This window comes from Mustela nivalis, assembly GCF_964662115.1.
Source record: "Mustela nivalis genome assembly, chromosome: 4".
In the NCBI taxonomy this organism is placed as follows: domain Eukaryota; kingdom Metazoa; phylum Chordata; class Mammalia; order Carnivora; family Mustelidae; genus Mustela; species Mustela nivalis.
In genome coordinates this window covers 94,696,735-94,719,033 of record NC_139023.1, presented here as the reverse complement: position 1 = coordinate 94,719,033, position 22,299 = coordinate 94,696,735, and the positions used below count along the sequence as shown (strand labels likewise).

General features: G+C 35.5%; 1 protein-coding gene across 34 annotated transcripts in view; it reads right to left on the bottom strand.

Annotated features, from left to right (window-relative positions):
• CAMK2D (calcium/calmodulin dependent protein kinase II delta) overlaps nucleotides 1-22,299 on the bottom strand; it is a 330,054-nt gene that overhangs the window by 226,771 nt on the left and 80,984 nt on the right. For all 34 annotated transcript variants that reach the window (XM_082727990.1, XM_082727978.1, XM_082727979.1 and 31 more), the window contains exon 3: nucleotides 114-173. In XM_082727990.1, coding sequence (XP_082584116.1) covers nucleotides 114-173 — 60 coding nt within the window. The remainder of the gene's footprint in view (nucleotides 1-113; nucleotides 174-22,299) is intronic.

Here is a 22,299-nt window from a genome sequence, read left to right as displayed (position 1 = left end):
AAAGTTGCAAACAGTCTAGATTACTAAAGTAATATTACTAAACCACATGTTGTGGTTAAAAAATACATAACATAAACATTAACATTTAAAATACATTGGAAAGATTTCCTTACCAATATTGGGGTGCTTCAGAAGACGGCAGATTCTAGCTTCTCTTTCCAGTTTCTGATGATCTGTTTATAAAAAATAAATCACAAGTCTTAGAAAAGAAGGTTAAAAGAGAATAAAATAGCATACTGACATAAAGCCTTTACATTTGTGTATCTTTTGATCTTTTGAAAAGTGATAATTTCTTGTATTGACAGTTATAGTTATCTGTAAAAGAGAAAAAGTTGAAAAGAATAAAGGCACACTTGTTTTAAAAAAAGTGATAATTTGCAATTAGGTTAACATAATATAGTTTAAAAATCTAATTTCCTTTCTTTTTCATTAGCTTGATGCTTGATAGAGTGAGATATAGAATAGAGCTGAATTTAGACAGGGCTGAGAAAACAAGGAAAATATCACAAAATAGTAGTATTCTTTATTTAACTTAAGTATATATTATTATAACAACTTAAATAACCCAATATACACATACACATTTAATCAAAGAATGCCTATCTGGAATTTGAAATACCAAGGAAATAGTGCTAAGTATGGTTCCAGTCTGTCGCCAATGAATAAGTATTTCCTGTCCAGTCATATTTTCTATCAACTACTCTTCACACAATCATTGGTCCAACTTCCCAGGTTTTGTTTTTTTTAAGATTTTTTTTTATTTATTTGACAGAGATCACAAGTAGACAGAGAGGCAGGCAGAGAGAGAGGAAGGGAAGCAGGCTCTCTGCTGAGCAGAGAGCCTGACGTGGGGCCTGATCCCAGGACTCTGAGATCATGACCTGAGCTGAAGGCAGAGGCCTCAAACCACTGAGCCACCCAGGCATCCCCTTCCCAGGTTTATGATGCTCTTTATTATATTAGAGACTTCCAACAATCCCAAACTGCTTTCTCATCTTTACCCTTCTATGTTTCCCTAACCATTTCTTTGAAGGGGCATGAGCACTGTAAACTTGCAGTGTATGAACTATCTGATACTCTTCTTTGGTTTCTTTGTGGTGGTTCATATACATATATTTAGAACCAAAATCACTGGCCAAAGCATAATAATAAATGACAAAAACAAGCAATAACAGAGCAGGAACACACGTTGCCAATAAAGACAGCACTGCAGAATGGTCAATAGTTAAGAGCCTTATATAGATACCTGACTTACACCTTACAATACTCCTCTGAGGATAGGCAATATTATATCTCTATTTTAAAATTATAAACACTAAGGCATAAAGAGGTTAAGTTACTAGTGGCATCTACCAAATCAGCTCTCATTAACTAGAGACATAAAATAGCCTTAAAAGGAAAAGAGGAACACTTACCTAACTACCCACACATAATCTAGACCAACGGTTCTCCAACTTTGTGGTCTCAGAACCTCAACACTCTTAAAAATTATCAAGGACCCCAAAGAGTTTTATTCATATGGATTAGATCTATTCATGCTTACTCTATGAGAAACAAAACTTAAAAAAGAAAAAAGTTAACTATATATCAATTCATTTAAAAAAATAATGAACCCATTACATTAACATAAGTTACTGCATTTAACTTTTAAATGCATGATTTGGTTTTTATTTGGAAGTAACTGAAACTTACAGAAAATTTGAAGAACAGTACTAAAAACACTTATATAACAGATTACTCAGATACATCTATTATTAACATTTTGCCCATTTAAAAAAATTATATCCTATGTATGTATATATGTCTGTGTATGTGTATATGTATTCACATATTTAACACCAAATACATATATATGTGTATGTATACACATATACACACACACGTGTTTATATTTATACCTATTTTTTTTTCTGAACAATTTGAAGGTAAGTTACAAAGATGAAGGCCTCTTTTGCCCCTAAAATTTCAGTGTATATTACCTTAAAATTGTGGTACTCTTAAAATCATTGTATAGTTGTCAACTTCAGCAAATGCCACATCAATACAATATTTTACCAGCCATATGTTAATTTTGTATATTTAACCCAACGATGCCCTTTATAGGGTTTTTGCCCCCTAATTCAGATCCAGCCTAGGGTCAGATGGAGCATTTAGTTGTCATCTCTCCTTAAGTTTCCTTTACTCTGGAGTATTCCCACACTTTTTGTCTTCCATGACCTGAGAGATTTGAAGAATCTTCAAGATTCTGAGAGTTTTGAAGAATACCATGTCTATCTTTTAAAAAGAATGATTCTCAGGGCGCCTGGGTGGCTCAGTGGGTTAAGCCTCTGCCTTTGGCTCAGGTCATGATCTCAGGGTCCTGGGACCAGAGCCCTGCACTGGGCTCTCTGCTTGTCAGGGAGCCTGCTTCCCCCTCTCTGCCTGCCTCTCTGCGTACTTGTGATCTCTCTCTCTCTCTCTCTGTCAAATAAATAAATAAAATCTTTTAAAAAAAGAAAAGAAAAGAATGATTCTCATTTGTTATTGTCAAATGTTTGCTCATTATTTGATTTAGGCTATGCATTCTCAGCTAGAACACTATCCTCCTCCGGCTGTCACATATGGAAGTAAACACTGTCCAACTGCTTCTCAAAAATGGTAACTTTGATTGCCAGGTCAATGTGCTGTTGAATTTCTCTGCTAAATATTCTCTTTTAATTTTTCCTTTGTCACTAATAAAAATATCGTGAGACTTTTTATGGCCAAGAAAACACCCTGGTCTTCATCAAAATTCCCCTATAGATTGTGCATTCTGTGATGATTCCTGCATGAACCAGTCTTTACTATGATAGTAGCAAAATGTTGATTTTCTAACTCCAGCACAATAACATTTTCATGGAAAATACTGTTATTTAAAAAAAAAAAAAGTCAATGACATTATAATAAGAATGTATAAGGACAATTAGTAGCTCGCTTAGAGTAAGCAGAGCATGTTTACCCAATCATTATGTTGTACACCTGAAACTCCTATAACATTGTGTCAATTATACTTAAAAAATGATTTTGAAATGAAAAAAAAAAAAAAAGAGTAACAATGTTTTACATCTTTGCCAAATCTCTTTTTGATGTCTGGCTTAACAGAAGACAGCTGTATTCTCCATGTTTGCTTCTATATTCAATCTACTGTACTAGGTTGTTTTGGTTGAAGTATACCAATAGAATCTGAACTTACAATGATGAACTTACAATGATTACCATCATTACAATAATGATGGTAATAATGATGGAAGAGAGTACGTCACAGCCTTTTCAAATAATGGTGTATACTGTTCTCAAAAATCATCCCAAAACTAAACAAGTGATAGTTTTTTTTTTGTTTGTTTTTTTAATTTTTTTGTTTTTTTTTTTATAAACATATATTTTTATCCCCAGGGGTACAGGTCTAAGTGATAGTTTTTTAAAAGTTAGTTGCCCTGTGAAATCTGAAACTTTATCAATGTACTTTATGAATTATATCAATAGTCACAAACTTTAATGTTTAAATCAAATTAATTTTCAACATGAATATAATAAATTTTCTAATGTAATAAAATTTTATTCTGCTACATTAAAATTCATTGCTCTTTATTGTACTTCTTTGACACCCAGGCATAATTTTATAACATGATGTACCATTTGGAAAATACTGGTTTACTATGTTATATGGTTCTTCCAAACATGGACACATTTAATTATGTACTGTTATAAAAACAGTATCACCACTAACATCACCATAACAATTTTTAAATTTGGAATTCCTCATGTTCTCATGGATAAATACAAATTTTCCAAAAGTCTGATTTTTTTGAAAGCCTGACCTGTGTTATTGCCAATAAATGCAGTCAGTTGCTTTTTATTAAGCAACAGTCTCATTTTGTTCATTTTGAGAAAATGTCTCTCAATAACCTAAGTATGAATAATCATAGTCAGTTTTTCAGTTGTAATTTCAAGTAAAAATGGTACCTCATGAAAGAGTATCTAGTTCAGCTTACAACTCAAACAACTTCAAGGTATTTTTCCTGAGACAACCACTGTATATCAGTATGGAGCAGAAGTGCTTTACACATTCTTCTCATTTAATCATGTAGAATGTTGCAAAGATATATAATCAAAGGTCAAGATTTAATGATGGTAATAATTTTAACTGGTTCATCATGTAAAATCCTCAGTGAAGAAAGGTTTATTTAATCTGTAAGTGCATTGAGCTGAAAAATACAGATGAGTACTATAGTTTGATGTCACTACCTTTATTCATGCAAAGGTCCAGCAATTACATTCACTATTTCTTTTGTATTATCAGTATAAATGTCAAAACACATACACACTCACACAAAGCATACAGTATCTTAGATTTACTATGATAGTAGTTTTGAACTTGTAGATTTTCTAAGAAGGTTTCAAGGGACTCCTGGATCTACTACACCTTTGAGAACCACTGGTATATTCTACAAAAAAAAACCAAAAACCTGTGTCATATAACTTTTTTTTTTTTAGCAATTTCAAAAAATATTTTAAACATGTATAGTGTTATTGTTTTAAGCAATCTCTATACTCAGTGAGGGCATATGGTGTTATTAATAACTCAAATAGAGATAGTGTTTTAAAGAATCAGGACAGCATTCGATTGGATCTAACAGTGTATCCATTATATCTGGATTATGAAATATAAAGACAGGTATTCTCTGGTCTTACCATTGCCTAAAACTAGAAGTGCCTCAAGTAAATGTAAAATGTAAATTCTTCAAACGCCCTATCTCTTTAACAGGTTCTCATTCTTAAGATAAGCTACTTCTAGAATATTCTCATTTAGAAATATACAAGTAGGGGTGCCTGGGTGGCTCAGTTGGTTAAACATCTGCCTTAAGCTCAGGTCATGATCCCCAAGTCCTAGGATGGAGCCCCATGTCAGGCTCTCCGCTCAGTGACGAGCCTTTTTCTCCCCCTCTCTCTGCCTGATGCTACCCCCACTTGTGTGCTCTATCAAATAAATAAATAAAATCTTAAAAAAAAAAAAGAAATACACAAGTAAACACAAAAGTTTAAATCCAATTTGAAACAGCATCTAATACTACCTTAAATCCTGCAAAGTATCCTATGTAAAACATATGCTTATAGAAATTATAATTTTGTTGTGGAGGCAGGGATATGCAAATACATATGCTATACCATGTGATATATATTATGTATATATTATTATTTAATGTTTATATACATCACCAGATAACTATATATTAAAGAAAAACAAGATGACAAAAGATCTTTACCAACGGTATATGGTAATATAGTTTTAGCTATAAAGATAAACATAATTCTAGAATTTTATATAAAGCTTATTCTTATGGGTTCAACTATGTCTAGTAAAATTCCTATGTTGAGCTTCTAACTCTTACTACCTCAGAATGTGTGTATGTGGACCCAGGGTCTTTAAAGGGGTAATTAAGTTAAAATGAGGTCATTAGGGTAAGCCCTACATTAACATAACTGGTGTTCTTGTAAAAAGAGACATTTAGAACAGACACACCTTGAGGGAAGATCACATGAAGACATAGGGAGAAGACATCTATAAGCAAGGAGAGAGCCCTCAGGAGAAAACCAACTTGTTGAAACTCTGATCTTGGACTTCTTACGTACAGAATTTGCTAAGATAAATTTCTGTTGTTTAACCCCTCATATGTGTTACTTTGTTATCGCAGCCCTAGCTGATAAATACACCAAAGTATTAGTTTTACATTGCTATATAAAAAATAGCCACAAATACAGAAGCTTAAAATAACCGCTCATTTATAATCTCACAGTTTCTGTGAGTCAGGAACCTGGGCATAATTTAACTGAGCCCTTTGCTTTGGGATTTCTCAAAAGGCTGCAATGAATATATCAGCTAGGGTTGGGGTCTCATCTACAGACTAAAGAAGGATCTGTTTCCAAGCCCACATAGTTGGTGGCAGTATTCAGTTCCTCAAAAGCTGTTGAGTTGAGGGTCTTTCCTAGCCAGCTCTTGGCTGGTTGTTGCCCTCACTTCCTTGTTATGTATCAACATGCTTCATCAACTAGCTTCATCAATGCCACTCTGGTAAAGAGTCTGCCACCAAAATATCTAGCCTAATCACAGAAGTGACATCCCATCACATTTGCCATATTAGATGGGTTAGAAACAAGTCATGAAGATGGCCCACTTTTAAGGGGAGGTAAGTATACAAGGGCAGGAATACCAGGAAGCAAAGATCACTGGAGCAATCTTAGAGATTGCCTGCCACATTTAACTTTATAATAGTGCCAATGTTTTCATGAGCTTTCGCTTCATTTACTTTTCTTCCATACAGTCACATAACTTAGTGATCTCCTATGACTTCTATGGCATTCTGCACTCTCCTACTGGGGCATGTTCTGACATTCCAAACACAATGATAGAACTAAAGTTTTAATTAAAAGCAGAATTTAGCAATAACCTAAATGCTTCACATTTGGTATCAAGTTTACGACTTTCCTTTAGAGGGAGAAGACAGGGGAGGAGGAGTGATTAAGTACCTATTAATACCAAAAGAACATTTCTGTATTTATCCTTCTAAAGAGATGATTAAGTTTTACATTTAAAATTTCCTTTACTTTTAATTCAGTCAGCAACAAAAAAATCATGCATCCCTACCTCATCATTCCCAGCTCTCACAATGGTAAGAGACAAAAAGACACATGAAAAAATGTTCATCATCACTAGCCATCAGGGAGATTCAAATTAAAACCACATTGAGATACCACCTTACACTAGTTAGAATGGCCAGAATTAGCAAGACAGTAAAGAATGTGTGTTGGAGAGGATGTGGAGAAAGGGGAACCCTCTTACACTGTTGGTGGGAATGCAAGTTGGTGCAACCACTTTGGAAAACAGTGTGGAGATTCCCCAAGAAATTAAAAATAGAGCTTCCCTATGACCCTGCAATTGCACTACTGGGTATTTACCCCAAAGATACAGATGTCGTGAAAAAAAGGGCCATCTGTACCCCAATGTTTATAGCAGCAATGGCCATGGTAGCCAAACTATGGAAAGAACCAAGATGTCCTTCAACAGACAAATGGATAAGGAAGATGTGGTCTATATACACTATGGAATATTATGCCTCCATCAGAAAGGATGAATACCCAACTTTTGTATCAACATGGATGGGACTGGAAGAGATTATGCTGAATGAAATAAGTCAAGCAGAGAGAGTCAATGATCATATGGTTTCACTTATTTGTGGAGTATAACAAATAGCATGGAGGACAAAGGCAGATGGAGAGGAGAAGGGAGGTCAGAGAAATTGGAAGGGGAGGTGAGCCATGAGAGACTATGGACTCTGAAAAACAATCTGAGGTGTTTGAAGTGGTATGGGGGTGGGAGGTTGGGGAACCAGGTGGTGGGTATTAGAGAGGGCACGGATTGCATGGAGCACTGGGTGTGGTGCAAAAACAGTGAATACTGTTACGCTGAAAAGAAATAAAAAATTAAAAAAAAAAAGAAAGAAATTGATGAAGACATATGTAAATGAAAGACATCCATAATACTGTTTATTATCATCTAAAGATTTTCTTTCATTATTCAGACATGCTGCAGCTACTATAGAACCAGAATGATTTATCATTTAATATTTATTAAAATATTCAAACTTTAGTAGTTTGACTTTTTTCTTCCCTTGAAGCTCAAGTCCACACTGTTATATGAATAAAAATACAACCCTTCAGGCTATAATTTGTCAGGTCTGAAAAGATACATGATGTTAGCAATATGGCTAAGATCTACTCTACAAACAATGCCATAAAGAAAATATATCATCATTCAGTTTTTTTTTTTTTAAGATTATTTATTTATTTATTTGACAGACCGAGATCACAAGTAGGCAGAGAGGCAGGCAGACAGAAAGAGTGGGAAGCAGGCTCCCTGCTGAGCAGAGATCCTGATGTGGTGCTCAATCCCAGGACACTGGGATCATGACCTGAGCTGAAGACAGAGGCATTAACCCACTGAGCCACCCAGGTGCCCCTATCATCATTCAGTTTTGACATGGTATCAGTAGGTAACAGTATTTACTCAGGACAAAGACCTCAGCATTTTAAAAGTTTCTGAAAATTTTGAGATAATGTAGTCACTTCTCAGCTTTAAGATTCTTTTTAGAAACTTTTTAACCTTAATAAGGCATTTATTTCAAATAAGGTCCTAAATGTGAGTTCAAGCCTAATGAAGTAAATCCTTCACTCCTGTTCCAAATCAAATTTTAATCTTTATGGAAAATAACTCTGGTCACAAATGAAAATTAAAAGGCTAACCCTTAATCACTTCCACATAGAAACAGGAGTATCACTAAAGCTACATAAAGCAACAACTTCTTTACCCAGCCAACATCAGCCAGTGAAATACCATCAAGTAAATTTCAAAGGTAACTACTTCCCCTACCCCAAATGACAACTTAAAACATTAACCTCTTGGGGATAAATCTATTAATCATTGTTTTCTTAAATAAACAACATACAAAATAATTTAAACTTTTTGACACCCTTGGGTCATTATTACTCTCCTATAATTCAGCGAAGCCCTCAGAGGCTACAGAGGTGTTAAAGTCCACAGGGTACTGCCTTGTGTTCAGTCTGCCCCACACCCCTCAATATGGAATCAACTTGTCAGCACAGGCAATGCAAAGGGATGGTTTGGGCAGGGAGAGGTGGGTAGCTATCATAATTGGTCACTTACCCCCTTTCCCTCCAAACACACATATGAGTATAAACATGCAACCTAAGGAAGACATGGATTTGCCACACCCAAGAGGGTTGAGTTCTTCCAGATGCCCCTCCTCACAGACAGATTCCCACCCATAAAATTATCTTATATAGCATTTATGCAGGAGTCACCCCTCATGCCCATGAAAACAGAATGTTTACAATCCAACTCCATCATTAATGTTTGTTCTGCTGACCTTCTGGCTTGTCAGCTTAAGCTGCAACCTTCCCTGCTCCTACCTCCTTGGTTGATCCTTGCACCAGTATGAGATCAATGCCTTAGATCTATCAGTTTTTGAGGGCAGGTTAATCCTACTTTTCCGGTTTCTCCACTACAACCAACCCAACTGGATTCTTAACTTTGTCACATTTGTTTGGTTTCTAAGAAACGACACTCTCCCTGCTTGCCATCTAGAACCACACCTGCCTGGCTATCCATTTTCAGAAGAGGGACAATTAAAAAAAATGGACCTAAACTACTTTAAGTTTTATATTGTCGCATCTGTTTATTATACCTTTTCTATTTCTTCACATGTTTTTCACTATCTGCTCTTAACTGCTGTATCTTCAGTACATAAAACGATTTCAGGTACACATAACAGGCATTAAATAAACCTTTGTCGAATGAATAAATGAATTAATGACAACTGCCCTTTCCTTGTTTCATAACTGCTTTGAACTAAGGACAAATGAAAACAAGGATATGAGAATATAAAATAATTACAAATAACCTAGCAGTGAAAACCTGAAGAGACCTTTTCTGAAAAAAAGGTATAGTCTTTAGTGCAGGAATTCTAAAGTACTATAATGTGGCTACTCAGAGGACTTATTCCTAAAGATTTTTTGAATTACATTCTGAATACATTTTTCTTGTTAGAGAAACTACTTCAAGCTAAATGAGGCATTTCTTTGATAGGAATATAGATTCTGTCCATAAGTAGGTCAGATTTAAAACCACACTGTAAGTTAGAAAGAGCTATTTAAAGGGTTCACTTCATTACAAAGCTTGAGTATGATGTATATGGATTTAAAGCTATCATATTCATTTAACAAAGGTTTTTTAAAAATTCATAACTAAATATTATCTTTCATTTTATCCTTTTATTTTAAACAAGTTTAATCCAATCATTAATTTGATTTTTTTTTAACTATTTGACCTAGATTCTATTATTTCTGACATTAGGTACTCGTCACTTCCCACTACTTTCTGTTGCCCACTAATATCCTGGGTAAATCAGTAAGATTCTATAATTATATAGGATAATGTTCTTCCTTTCATGGTAAAGTAGAATTAGATATATGTGCTAAAAGTTCATATATCTGAACTTAGGAGTGAGACCTTTTGAATAGCTTTTTTTTTTTTTCTCCCCTGTGTGGGAAGCTCACACAAATGTTAAATTCTGAATTATGATGTCAGTCAAACCTTCATTCTATATGAACCACAAACCACGGTTTATGATTTCTACAGAAAACCCCTTTTCCCTGACCTTTTTAAACATCCATCACATGGGAGATAAACCAGGCATCTACTTCATTTTACCTTCTTTCTGAAGTTTCACCTGTGGAGGAAGACGGAATTGTCCACAAGGGCCAGAAAAATAAAAGGCTCATCATGAAAGCTCCTGATAGTGCAGAACTAGACAAAGAGACAACCCAGAGGGATGGAAAGACCTCAGGTTTCAGAGCAGAACACCCAAGAGCTGCTCTCTGGTTCTACCACTTACAACTAGCTGGGTATCAAAGTTCCTTGACTTCTCAAAAGAGTCATCTATAAAACGAGCATAAAATATCTAGCACCAGGCAGCATATTTGGGACAAAGTGGTACTCAATAAATTATGGTATCACCATCATTATTTCTATTATTACTAGAAACCTGTAACTCTAAAATAACAAAATTCTTAACAGATGTTATTAGTTCCATCAAGCATTAATAATTTTATATGTACTTTAATATACTATGAAAATAACTTATCCATAAAATCATAAGATAATGCTTTTTAGGCATTCATTGTTAATTGAAACAGTGGGATAACCACTGAGATCTATGGTCAAAAAGAGACAAATCAATGTAGTAAAATATGAACAAAAACTCATAGTTATTCAGCGTTACAGTATAATCTAAATATCTCAAAAACAAGAATACAAGGGAAAAATGTGCATGTAAAATTTTTAAACAAATTAAACTGACTAGTTTTATATCCAAAATATAAATTTTATTCATTCATTTCACACATCCAAAATGAATGATGTCTGACAAATAATTTATCATATCCTATTATTTCAGAAAAAGCTACTGGATAATATATTTAGCCTATTTTCTAGGAATGTAAAGGAATAAACAGTGAAATTTGATGGTACCACTCTTAAGCTATCCTGTAGGAGAAATGTTTTTCTTCTTCCACTACAATGACATTCTTTTTTTTTTTTAAGATTTTATTTATTTGAGAGAGAGAGTGTGAGTGAATGAGCCGGGGGGAGGGGCAAAGGGAGAGGAAGAAGCAGACTCCCCATTGAGCAGGGAGCCTGACCCAGGGCTAGATCCCAGGACCCTGAGATCATGACCTGAGCCAAAGGCAGCCACTCAACTGACTGTGCTGCCCAGTTGCCCCACAACAATGACATTCAGTCAGATACATGACATTATATCTGTTATGAAAACAATGCTTTACACAAAATTATGAAATGCAAGACAAAATATTTTTAAAGGCTTTTGTTGAGTAGCAATTTAAACAAGCACACAATATGTATAGGCCTCTTAGAACTACAAATAGTAAGGATTAATTTATGTAAAATACTTTCATATAAATATTTAATATATAATTATACAGAATATATAGAATGTCTAGATACCTACCAAGAATGTAACAAGGGATGGGAATACTCTGCTCTGACAAACCAGAAATCTTAGGAGAATCTCCTAGTAAGCCTCTCATTAGTTCTAGGTAATATGCTAAAAGAATACAAATTGAGCTTTTTCCTCTGAGAGGAAGAGGCAGTGTAACTGTATAGAATTTAGGCATGGGGCAGAAAATGCTGGAAAAATTCTTGCTAGAGTGTAGATATCCTCCAGATGATTAAGGGAAGAGATGGATAGGAAACCCTGCTTACACCCCTTGAGTACTAGGTGACATCAGCCAGCTTTCCTCTTAAGTTCAAAGCCTCTCATAGGAGGTGCTTCTGCCTGCCTGTGTGACTCTCATTTTAACATGGTGGCATCACTCATTACATGTTTTAAGGCAAGGAACTTTAAGGATTTTGTCAGGAGAAACAAATCAGGAAGCAAAAGACCAGAAGAGTGGTATCCAGAAAAGAGAGATAGCTAGGACAAGTCTCTGCAGCAAGTCACAGTCAAGGCATATTCACAGGAGGAGAGCAAACTTCCCTACATGGCATTTAGAACACAAGGTGTCAGACTGAGAGTTCACACAGAACAGATAGATGATTCAGTAATATGATTTTAAGCTGTTTTTGCTCAAGTAACTGTTAACATCATAAAAAACTAACTTTTTTTTTTTTTTTAAGTAGGCTCCATGCCCAATGTGGGGCTTGAACTCATGACTCTGAGATCAAGAATCCCATGCTTTACCGACTGAGCCAACAAAACTCCAAAATAAACCTTTATATAAACAAATTATGAGGATATTCATTGATGCATATTAAGAATTACAGATATTTAAATTTATATCTTTATTTTAATTGTATATTAATAATTCATATGGCATTTTAAAAAAAGATTATTTATTTATTTGACAGAGAGAGAGAGAGCGAGATCACAAGTAAGCAGAGAGGCAGACAGAGAGAGGGAGGGAAGCAGGCTCCCCTCTGAGTAGAGAACCCGATGCGGGGCTTGATCCCAGGACCCTGAGATCATGACCTGAGCCCAAGGCAGAGGCTTAAGCCACTGAGCCACCCAGGTGCCCCAATTCATATGGCATTTTTAAAAAGATTTTTTTTTTTTTAATTTGACAGAGAGAGATCACAAGTAGAGAGAGAAAGGAAGAAGCAGGCTCCCTGCCTAGCAGAGAGCCCAATGCGGTACTCGATCCCAGGAACCTGAGATCATGACCTGAGCTGAAGGCAGTGGCTTAATCCACTGAGCCACCCAGGCACCCCTGCATTTTTAAAAAGATTTTATTTATTTATTTGACAGACAGAGATCACAAGTAGGCAGAGAGGCAGGCAGAGAGAGAGAGAGAGAGAGAGAGAGAGAGAGAGAGGAGGAAGCAGGCTTCCTGCCAAGCAGAGAGCCCGATGCAGGACTCGATCCCACAACCCTGAGATCCCGACCCAAGCCGAAGGCAGAGCCACCCAGGCACCCTCATATGGCATTTTAAAAATTACTCTGATCATATTCCTGTAGAAGGGTAATGAGATGAATTTTGTATCTTATTTTGTCCTCAGTTTCTAGAATTTGGTCTATATAGTACTCTCCCCTCAGTGTAATTTTACTTGTGCTTTTAGAAGAATTTAGCTGCACAATTCATTCTCATGTTTAGGCATAACAGAGATAAGTCACTTCAGACATTCTGTATTAAAATCTTTTAAACTTATTACCTAGAGACCACAGGGACCCAGAATGGAAAGAAGGCATACTGAAGATAATACAATCCACGTTTTACCATTTTTTCCACTGGTCCAGATGATTTTTATAGGCAGTTGCATAGTAACACAAGAGAGCATTTACTTTAGTGATTTCACAAAAAATAAATTTTTCTTACTGTGGTAAACATATTTTGCTGTTCTTAAATATGTTTTTTTACTAATCAAATACACACAACTTATTCAAAACATGAAAAGGAGAAAACATACAGTTTTCACAGGATGTTTTTCTTTATGTAGTTTAATATTAATACATTAAAAACAAAGACAAAAATAACTTTGGATAACAATTTAAAGATTTTATTTATTTCTTTATTTGAGAGAGAGGAAGAGAGACAATGGGTGAGCAGGAGCAGGATGTGGGGTTTGGGGGAGTGGTAAGCAGAGGGAGAGGGACAAGCAGACTGTATGAGGAGTGCAGAGCTCTATGCGGGTATTGATCCCATGACCCTGAGATCATGACCTGAGCAGAAATCAAGAGTCAGATGTTCAACTGACTGAGCCACCCAGGCGCCCCTGGATAACAATTTAGAAGAATTAAGGAAAGAAAGGAGATACATGGACTTTCATCATTCCTTTAAGCATCTGGAACATTCAGTTATTCACTTTTCTGCTCATGAGTTTCCCTCGTGAAGAGGTAACTGTGAAGCTAAGAAATCTTAAACTTCAGGCCCCTAATGGGATCTTAGCTATATGATCATACATAAAACCTGCAAAACAAGGTGTTTCAAGACAATCAATTATGATCATTGTTTCCTTCCACTACCTCTTCCCTTCAATCATATCTCCCCTTATATTTAGTGATACTATAGTGGCCACAAACATTTTTGAGATCTAGCCAAGGGGAAGCTAAGTAGAGGATACAATTTAGTTTGGATATAATGAAACATATTTAAACCTGGTTCACAGCCACTTGTGGGTATAGTTGTGTTATGACTGGTCATCCCAAAGGAAGAATGCTTCCTGGAATACACCCACCTCCCAGCCTGTGGTGAGATGAGAGGGCAAGGACACCACAGTGCATGAACTTGCACTACAAATCATCCCACGAGTGTTGGTGTACAGAGGAGAAAGAGCAACTTTTTGCTATTTTTCTAAATTTCATTTTGCCTTGCAATATATGTCAGCTTCTCAAAATTCATAATTTCTCATGACTATTTTAATTCTAAATATATATTTCCTTTTGAGTTTCATCTTGTGTTTGTAATTTTGTTTTCTCTCTTTAGGGAGAATCTCCTAAACTGCATAAACTGCAATCTCTGGGTCCATGCTCACTTATAGTTACAAAAAAAGTAGAAAAAGGTAGCATTATTCAAATTCTGAACATAAAAAAATCACACACAATAAAGTTCTTCACAAAACTTATATTAACTTTAAGTAAATAGATACTCATTTATATTGTTAAGCTACTCATTAAAAAGCTGTACATAACTTATATTACATTAGTCATGACATAAATATCATAACAAAAATATCACCAACTTGAAAATGAGGGAGAAAAAGAATGACTTCCAGTGTAAGATCTGCAAGGAATTAAGGATAAAAAGCAAATCTTATAAAAGTGAAGAACTATAATTCATATATACTCTCCCCTGAGAATGTTACATATTTGAGATGATTTATGCTTATATTTAGGGGGAAAAATACCTAGATCAGACATGATACTTAAACATATCCATTATGAATGTACTTATTAAGCATTTTTATTAAGCAGGCACAAGGACATGGATTGATGTTTTGGAAGATAAAGTAATTTATTACAGTCTAACTACTCATGAACTAATAATTAAATCAGAAATCACAGATTTAATAACAATAATAATAATACCCTTCAAGTTGGAGATGGAAAGTGAAACTATCATTTATTGAACTATACTCCCCAAGTTGAAAAATTCAAGACACCTCATCTTGTCTCTATATATTTAATCATATATTTCTATTTTACCCATATTTTGTGGATGCTTTTATTTCCTATAGACACTCAAAAAGACACACACACACATACAATAGGAAGTTTAATGTAGCTACCTAAATTTAAAAAAAAACTACTTCATACAATAGGAAGTTTAATGTAGCTACCTAAATTTTAAAAAAAAACTACTGAAACAAGATATTAAAATAAAATAATTTCATTTTTAATTGAAATTCTGAAGGTTAAAAATTAAACATTTTCAGATACAAGATGCTCAAACCATATATTCAGGACTTGTCAAGTGGTCAGGCGAAGCCATACTGCCATTATGAGCCCATTTCTCACTTCCAGCTGTACGAGAGCAGACAAAGAGAACATGAGGGAGGACTGTTCTGCGTAGAATCCTCAGAACACTCTACATCCCCTTTTACCCCACACTGGAAAGCTTACTCAAGAGCACTAAATCGAGGGAAGAAAGGTATGTCTGAGAGAAATATTTGAAAAGATTCATCTCCTACAGTTTGAGAAAAACAAGAATAGCTTCCTATTTAAATTGGACTCTACAGGCATGAAACTTTGTCTGGCTAGTGGGATAGATTGTCTTACAATGGACAATCCCCATGAGAACTACATGGAGAGCCAATGTGACCCAAAAGTGGAGTAGAATGGCAGAAGCCCAGGAGCTGGAAAGGCAGCTAAAAACATGGCCATCCAGACAGGGGAAATATGGCCATCATTAGCAAAATGGTCACCAGTGGTCCCTAAGAGGAACTGCCCCAAAACTCACAAAAATGTCCCATGAGATCAGTAATCACGCATTTCTCAGACAGTAGCAGTCTGGATTAGAACTGTACCAGTGAAATCAAATAAGCACATCTCCTTATAGCTCCTTATAGCTCCTAAAGGGCCACACACAGGAACCAGGGAGTGGGAGAGGAAGTGAGGTGACAAAGTGTTGGGTACTATACCTTTCTCTGGTCCCTGGAGTCTCTCAAGTATGAAACAGACCTGACTTGGCAGAGGAGAGAAGTTTCAAATGATTTTACACTGGCCAGAACTTTTTAATTCTGAAATGAGACTGTTTTTGTGACTCAAAGGAAGTACCAAAGCTCTGAGATCTGACCAAGACTTCTTCCAGGGCAGGAGTGAATAGGTTACATGGATTTCTGGGAGCTGAGGAGGGGGTGGTCTCAGTGGGGTACACATGATCTGTTTATAGGACTTTCATAAAATAGAGGTTACAAATATTTTCTTTAATGAAGTCTAAAACCATCTAGAATTTGGATTTGCTGAATATTGTTATTTCTTTCACATTGCATTCTTCTGCTTTCAGAGTTCCCATGTCCAATTGCATTAGAAAACCTGCGAGATATGTTTGTGTACTTTACAATCACCTAAAAACTTTCTAGATCACTTACAGTTTAGAGTGTATAATCTTATTCCATCAGATCTTGAAGTTATAATGTATCTAAAATGCAGGACAGAATTCCCTGAACTTAAGCGAGTGTCATTCTTAGTTCAACATTCTAGATGTCCTCCTTTATCATTCATTGGTAATGAGTATTTATCTTTTACCTAGAATATTCTATCTCAAGTGCTGTATCATTTAGAAGATATATTTGCCATTGGCATGGCATTATAGACTGGGCCAGCTCTAAAGCAAAAGCTTTTTGTAACCCCGCTTGGCTAGATGCTTATTGTTTATAAGGAGGCCTATTAAATGTCACCCAAAGTGAAGCTGGTTCCTTCTAAACTCTAAAGAGGAAGATGCTTGCCTCTCTGTGGAAAATTTTAAAGCCATCAGCAAAAAAAAAAAAAAAAAAAAAAAAAATCTGTCCTGGACTGACACATGAAATTAACTTTTATTCCCATTATAAGGAACAGACCCACGGCCCAGATGCTAAATGTCTACTGTCTGTAGAGCGACACTGAAAAAATCTGATTTATGTCAATCCACAGGTATTATGAGAGTCAAAACAAGACTCCCTAACAGCTGGAAAGAGGGCAAGGTAACCCCTGGGAGTTCAACACTTGTTTGTATCACAGCTAAAAGAAATCAATGGCTACTTCTCCCCTCACCCAGGGAATAAAATGCCATTGGCACTAGGGAGAAACCCATACCATTTGCTCCTTAAAACATGAGACTGTAGGAAGTCTGCCAAGTGACCTGGAAATATGGGACTGTGACCAGAGGTCTTTGAAGAGAGCATCCTGCATTAGCTTTTCACAGCAGAATCAAATATGCAGCTATAGTCCCCCTGTGGATATTCCATCTTTAACAAGTCATCTATCTCCTACATAATAAATCTTTTTTTTTCCTTTTCACAATCTTATTCCTGACTTATTTGCCCCCATTCCTATTTACCTTCTCTCACCCTAATATTATTTTTAAAAATCTTATTGTAAAAATGATAGATTTCAACTAGGAAATGTAGGCATATATGTGACACATTTTAGTTAAAATAAATATTACTTAAAATACCACTATCCAGATATATCGTCATTTACATCTTGATCCATGTCCTGCCAGTTTTGTTTTATGTTTTTTTTTGCATATTCATAACACACTACTTTGGACTGTAAAATCACAGTTTATATACTTTTGTAAACTACCTGAATCTCTAAAGCAATTGCTTAGTAAAGACAGACTTCTGGATGGATGGCTAAACAACTGAATGATAAAAGCTTACAAACTGGAATTTGGGGAGGCAGGAAGATCCTTCCCAGATGAAACATACCCTAATCATACCAGATGCTCCTCCTTGCAATTTCTGTCAAAAGGACGTGACTAATTTGCTCCTCAAAATATTTGCATAAATGGTAAAGTTCCCATGGAATCAGAGGGAAATTAATTAATCTAGTTAAAAAGTTCACTTTTTGGGAGAAAAACACGAGACTAATATGTAAATAGTGGACATGCAAATGCAATTATAGTCACAGAGGTAAAAAGTCATGTAAAATTGATAAAATTTGCAGGCTTGTATGAAAATAAAATAAAATCTTCCATCTAAAATAGGTGCACTGTCTACTTCATTCATAATTTCTTGCTTTATTCATCAACATCTACCATTTGTCTTTGGGTAAGCCAAGATCTACACAGGCTCTATAAAAGTGATTAAGACACAATTCCTGTCATCTTGGAATTTGTAACCCAAACATGAAGACTGCTTTAGCTCTGATTTTTATGTCTATTTACTGGCCAAAATACAAGGAAAATATGGAAAAGAGATCATTCAAGATCCAGGCTATCTCTATCATACAAACCATTCAAAACTTGGGAAATTTTTATTTGGTCTTAGTGGGTCTTCTTCTCCTATCTGTACCCCAACCATTCACTCTTCTTTGTTTATTAAAGATGTAGTACCTAGCCAGTTTTCATCTGCTGCCTGCCAACATGTTAGGCTACTTCAACAAAGGGATAGCTCGTTCACACAGGGCTTCTCAGTTCCTTGACCCCTTTATCTCCAGTGATCTGGAGATTACTTTTTGCCCATTTCAGTTACTTCTCTTGTAGTCATTTCTTGAAACTTGGCCATTCTTCTCCAGAGTCAGGAAGTAAAAAACCCCAACCACCAACTGTTCATTTTCCAAACAGTGTGCTCAAAGCCTGATAGGTAACTTTTTCCAACCATCAGGACCACCAATCCACTGACACATCCACTTCTCCCAATCCATAAGTCCTCTCCATTATTCACTTTCCTCCCCATCCCTGTGCGCTCTCACCTCCAGCCATTTGGGTCCCTCAAATGTGCCATGAGTTCTCCACCTCAGAACCTTTGAGCATGCTATCACCATCACCGGAATACTCACTCCTTTACTTACTTAATTTATACTTATTCATTCTTCATATCCTAAAACAAGTTTTTCTCTTCAAGGAAGCCATTTCTAACAGGCTCAAATACTGTATTATTGGCTCTCATACATAGTACAAATCCCACTTCATTGTTAATTGCCACATTTGTGATTTTTTAAAAAATTCGGTTGTAAGATCTAAAATAAAATGATTATCTCAATAAACTGTAAGGTTTGGACAGCAGGATCTACTGATTTTTTGTTCATCATTTTATATTTTAGACCTAAGACAATGTCTGACACATAGTAAAGAAACAATAAATACATATTAGTGACTAGGTAAATAAACAGGGAAAATGTGGTACAATTAAGAAAGCAGGAGTAAAAAAAGAATGGAGACTACTCTTGATATAACTTGATTTATTTCCTTCTTCAGTGGCCACAGGTATATGAGGATAATCTGGCTAATCAATAGAGAGGCTTCTGTAAGAATCAGACAAGACAAAAAGCATCCGAATAAGAAGGCCCTGTGTTAGCATTGGGCACTGGATGAGAACTGAGCATAGATTCTAAAAAATTCAGTGCTTGTTGGGTTGACAAAGATGGGATTATTCATTATATTATCAGAAAGGTAAAAATCAAGTTTATATTATATATATCGTTATATAACATAATATGATAAAATTAAAATCTGAACTATAGGCCTTGAGTGAAGTAATTGCTCAAGTAAAAACAGCCCCATGTATACAGTAAAAAAAAGTTGATTTTCCTGGTGGCCAAATAAGTACAAACCTAAAGGGGATAGCATACTAATGTTATGTAGGAAATCTGCATAAATACACCTAGAAGAGTACCTAGTACCACCTTGACCCGAGTCTCAAAGATCAAAGATTTTTTAAAAATAGCTGTGAAATAAATTGCCATGAAACTAAAGATTTTTTATTAATTTATTTTTGACAGCAAAGATTTTAAAAGCTAGAGTAAAATTTCAAACAAACAGACTATTTTATACCTTGACCGTTCTGGTCAGATGAAAATCAGGTTACCTGAGGGTTAAATGAAAGAAAATCTTTGTGTACGAATTGTCATTAGAAGTCTTTATAAGCTATGTTAACTAAAATCCACTGTTTAATAAAGAATAGTCCTATGAAGAAGCTACTTTTTTGTGACAGGCTGAGCCCCACAATAGGAAGAACTCAAGCAAAGGAGCAGCTGGATCAGGGTATTTTTCAGCAGGTGTGACCCCGCTGTACATCAGTCTCCTTGGTTGTAAGATGTGAAATCATAGCACCATAGGACACTTGCAAGACTCCAAAGCCTTCTAGGCAACTACACCCCCTCATGACATAGTGGGGTAGACTGAGATGTTTTCACTTCAGTGATTCTATATTTGATTCTGGAATTCTTAAAATCTAAGTGGACGTGAAGTACATCTAACCCAAAGGCATTTCCCCCATCTGGGATTCTAAAAAAATATATTTATTTAGGTAAAAAAAAAAAACATGAACAAGCACATGGGATTATATATGCCATAAGTATGTTGTGCAATGATCTTTCACAAAATGCACACACCCATATCCGCACCCAGATGAAGAAACAGAACATGACCAGCTCCCAGAACCCTTCCCAGCCCCAATCTCTCACACCCGAGTAGGCACTATCTTAACTCCTAAGAGTTTAGTTTAACTTGTGCCTGTACTTTACAAGAAAGAAATAATACAATGTGTACTTTGCCTTGGTTTTATTTTATCCCTAGAAAACATTCCATTCACACAGTACTGCTCTGGGAGTATGGTGTACCAATATCATTAAGAGATGAAAATTTGTTAAAATGAATGCATGGGTAGATGAAAAAAAAAATAGTATGAAACACTGTTACTGCTAAAGAGCCAATTAAACTTACAAAGGCTTATTGTAACTGACATATTTACTCTATGACCCCAACATAAACAATAAATGGGTAAAATCAAAAGTAATTTAAGGTTTAGTAACACCCACATGCCAGAATTTAGTCTCTTATTCTCTGTATTAACACGTGTTATTTTTCAAATGCTTGCTTCTCCCAAGCCCCTTTACTTCTCTTTAACTGTTCTCTAGATGCCAGCCATACAGACCAGCCTCTGCTCTTCTGGGTTAAAATAAAATCAACAATAATATGTAAAAGAAAAGAGAAAAATACTAAGTTAAATCTCTAAATCATGGATAAAGAGAAATCAAATGTTCAAAAAGTCACATAATTGAGTTTGTAGAACTGTCATTCCAAAATCTCTATGCCAAATCTCTAAATGCAAATTCAAAATGAAAGCACAAACATGGAAACATCAGCCCTCCATTACAATATAAAATTTAATTTCTTGGAAACACTCAGCATACATTATTTACAAGGATACAGCTCATAGTAGCTGTCAAATTTACTAGTATTTTAGAATAAAGACAACCAAATCCAAACCATAAGAAAGGAATAAAGGAAAAAAGAAAGAAGAAAGGGAAGAATGGCTTCTGTTAACACAATGATGTATTTGAGGACCAGGTAAAAAATACTTTATATATCTCTAATGAATACTGGAAAAAGCTGTAACATTTGATGTACTGATGTTTCTTTCCAAAGACTGATAAAAGTCAACTAAACACAAAGAATAAGGTAGATTTATTTAGGGATTAAAATGATAATAAAAATTTTTAAACTTATTATAAATATCACTAATAGAACTAAAAAACTTCACCTCTCAAAGGCTCCATGTCCAATGGAAAAATCCTATGCAACTATTATATATTAAAATTCTATCAAAACCTAATAGTGACTGAACTCTTTCTTTCTGAGTAAGCTTTTTTTTTTTTAAGCTTTTATTTTATTTATTTGACAAAGAGAGAGAGATCACAAGTATGCAGAGAGGCAGGCAGGGGTGGGGGGGTGCAGGCTCCTCACTGAGCAGAGAGTCCGATGCAGGGCTCAATCCCGAGACCCTGAGATCATGACCTGAGCCAAAGGCAAACGCTTAACCCACTGAGCCACCCAGGCACCCTTAAGCTTTGTTTTAATATGAAAATATTATCTCCAAATTAATAAACTACAGAACACAGCACAAGTCTATTACAGAGAAGTCTGTTCATTTCTGGCTTGAGGAATTCCTTTCTACTAGTCTTGTTTGCTTATTATGTTTAAATTCTTATCACTGTTCGGGTTCTGGTGGAGGCAGAAATTAAGACAGTCTGGGGTACAAGATATTTAAAG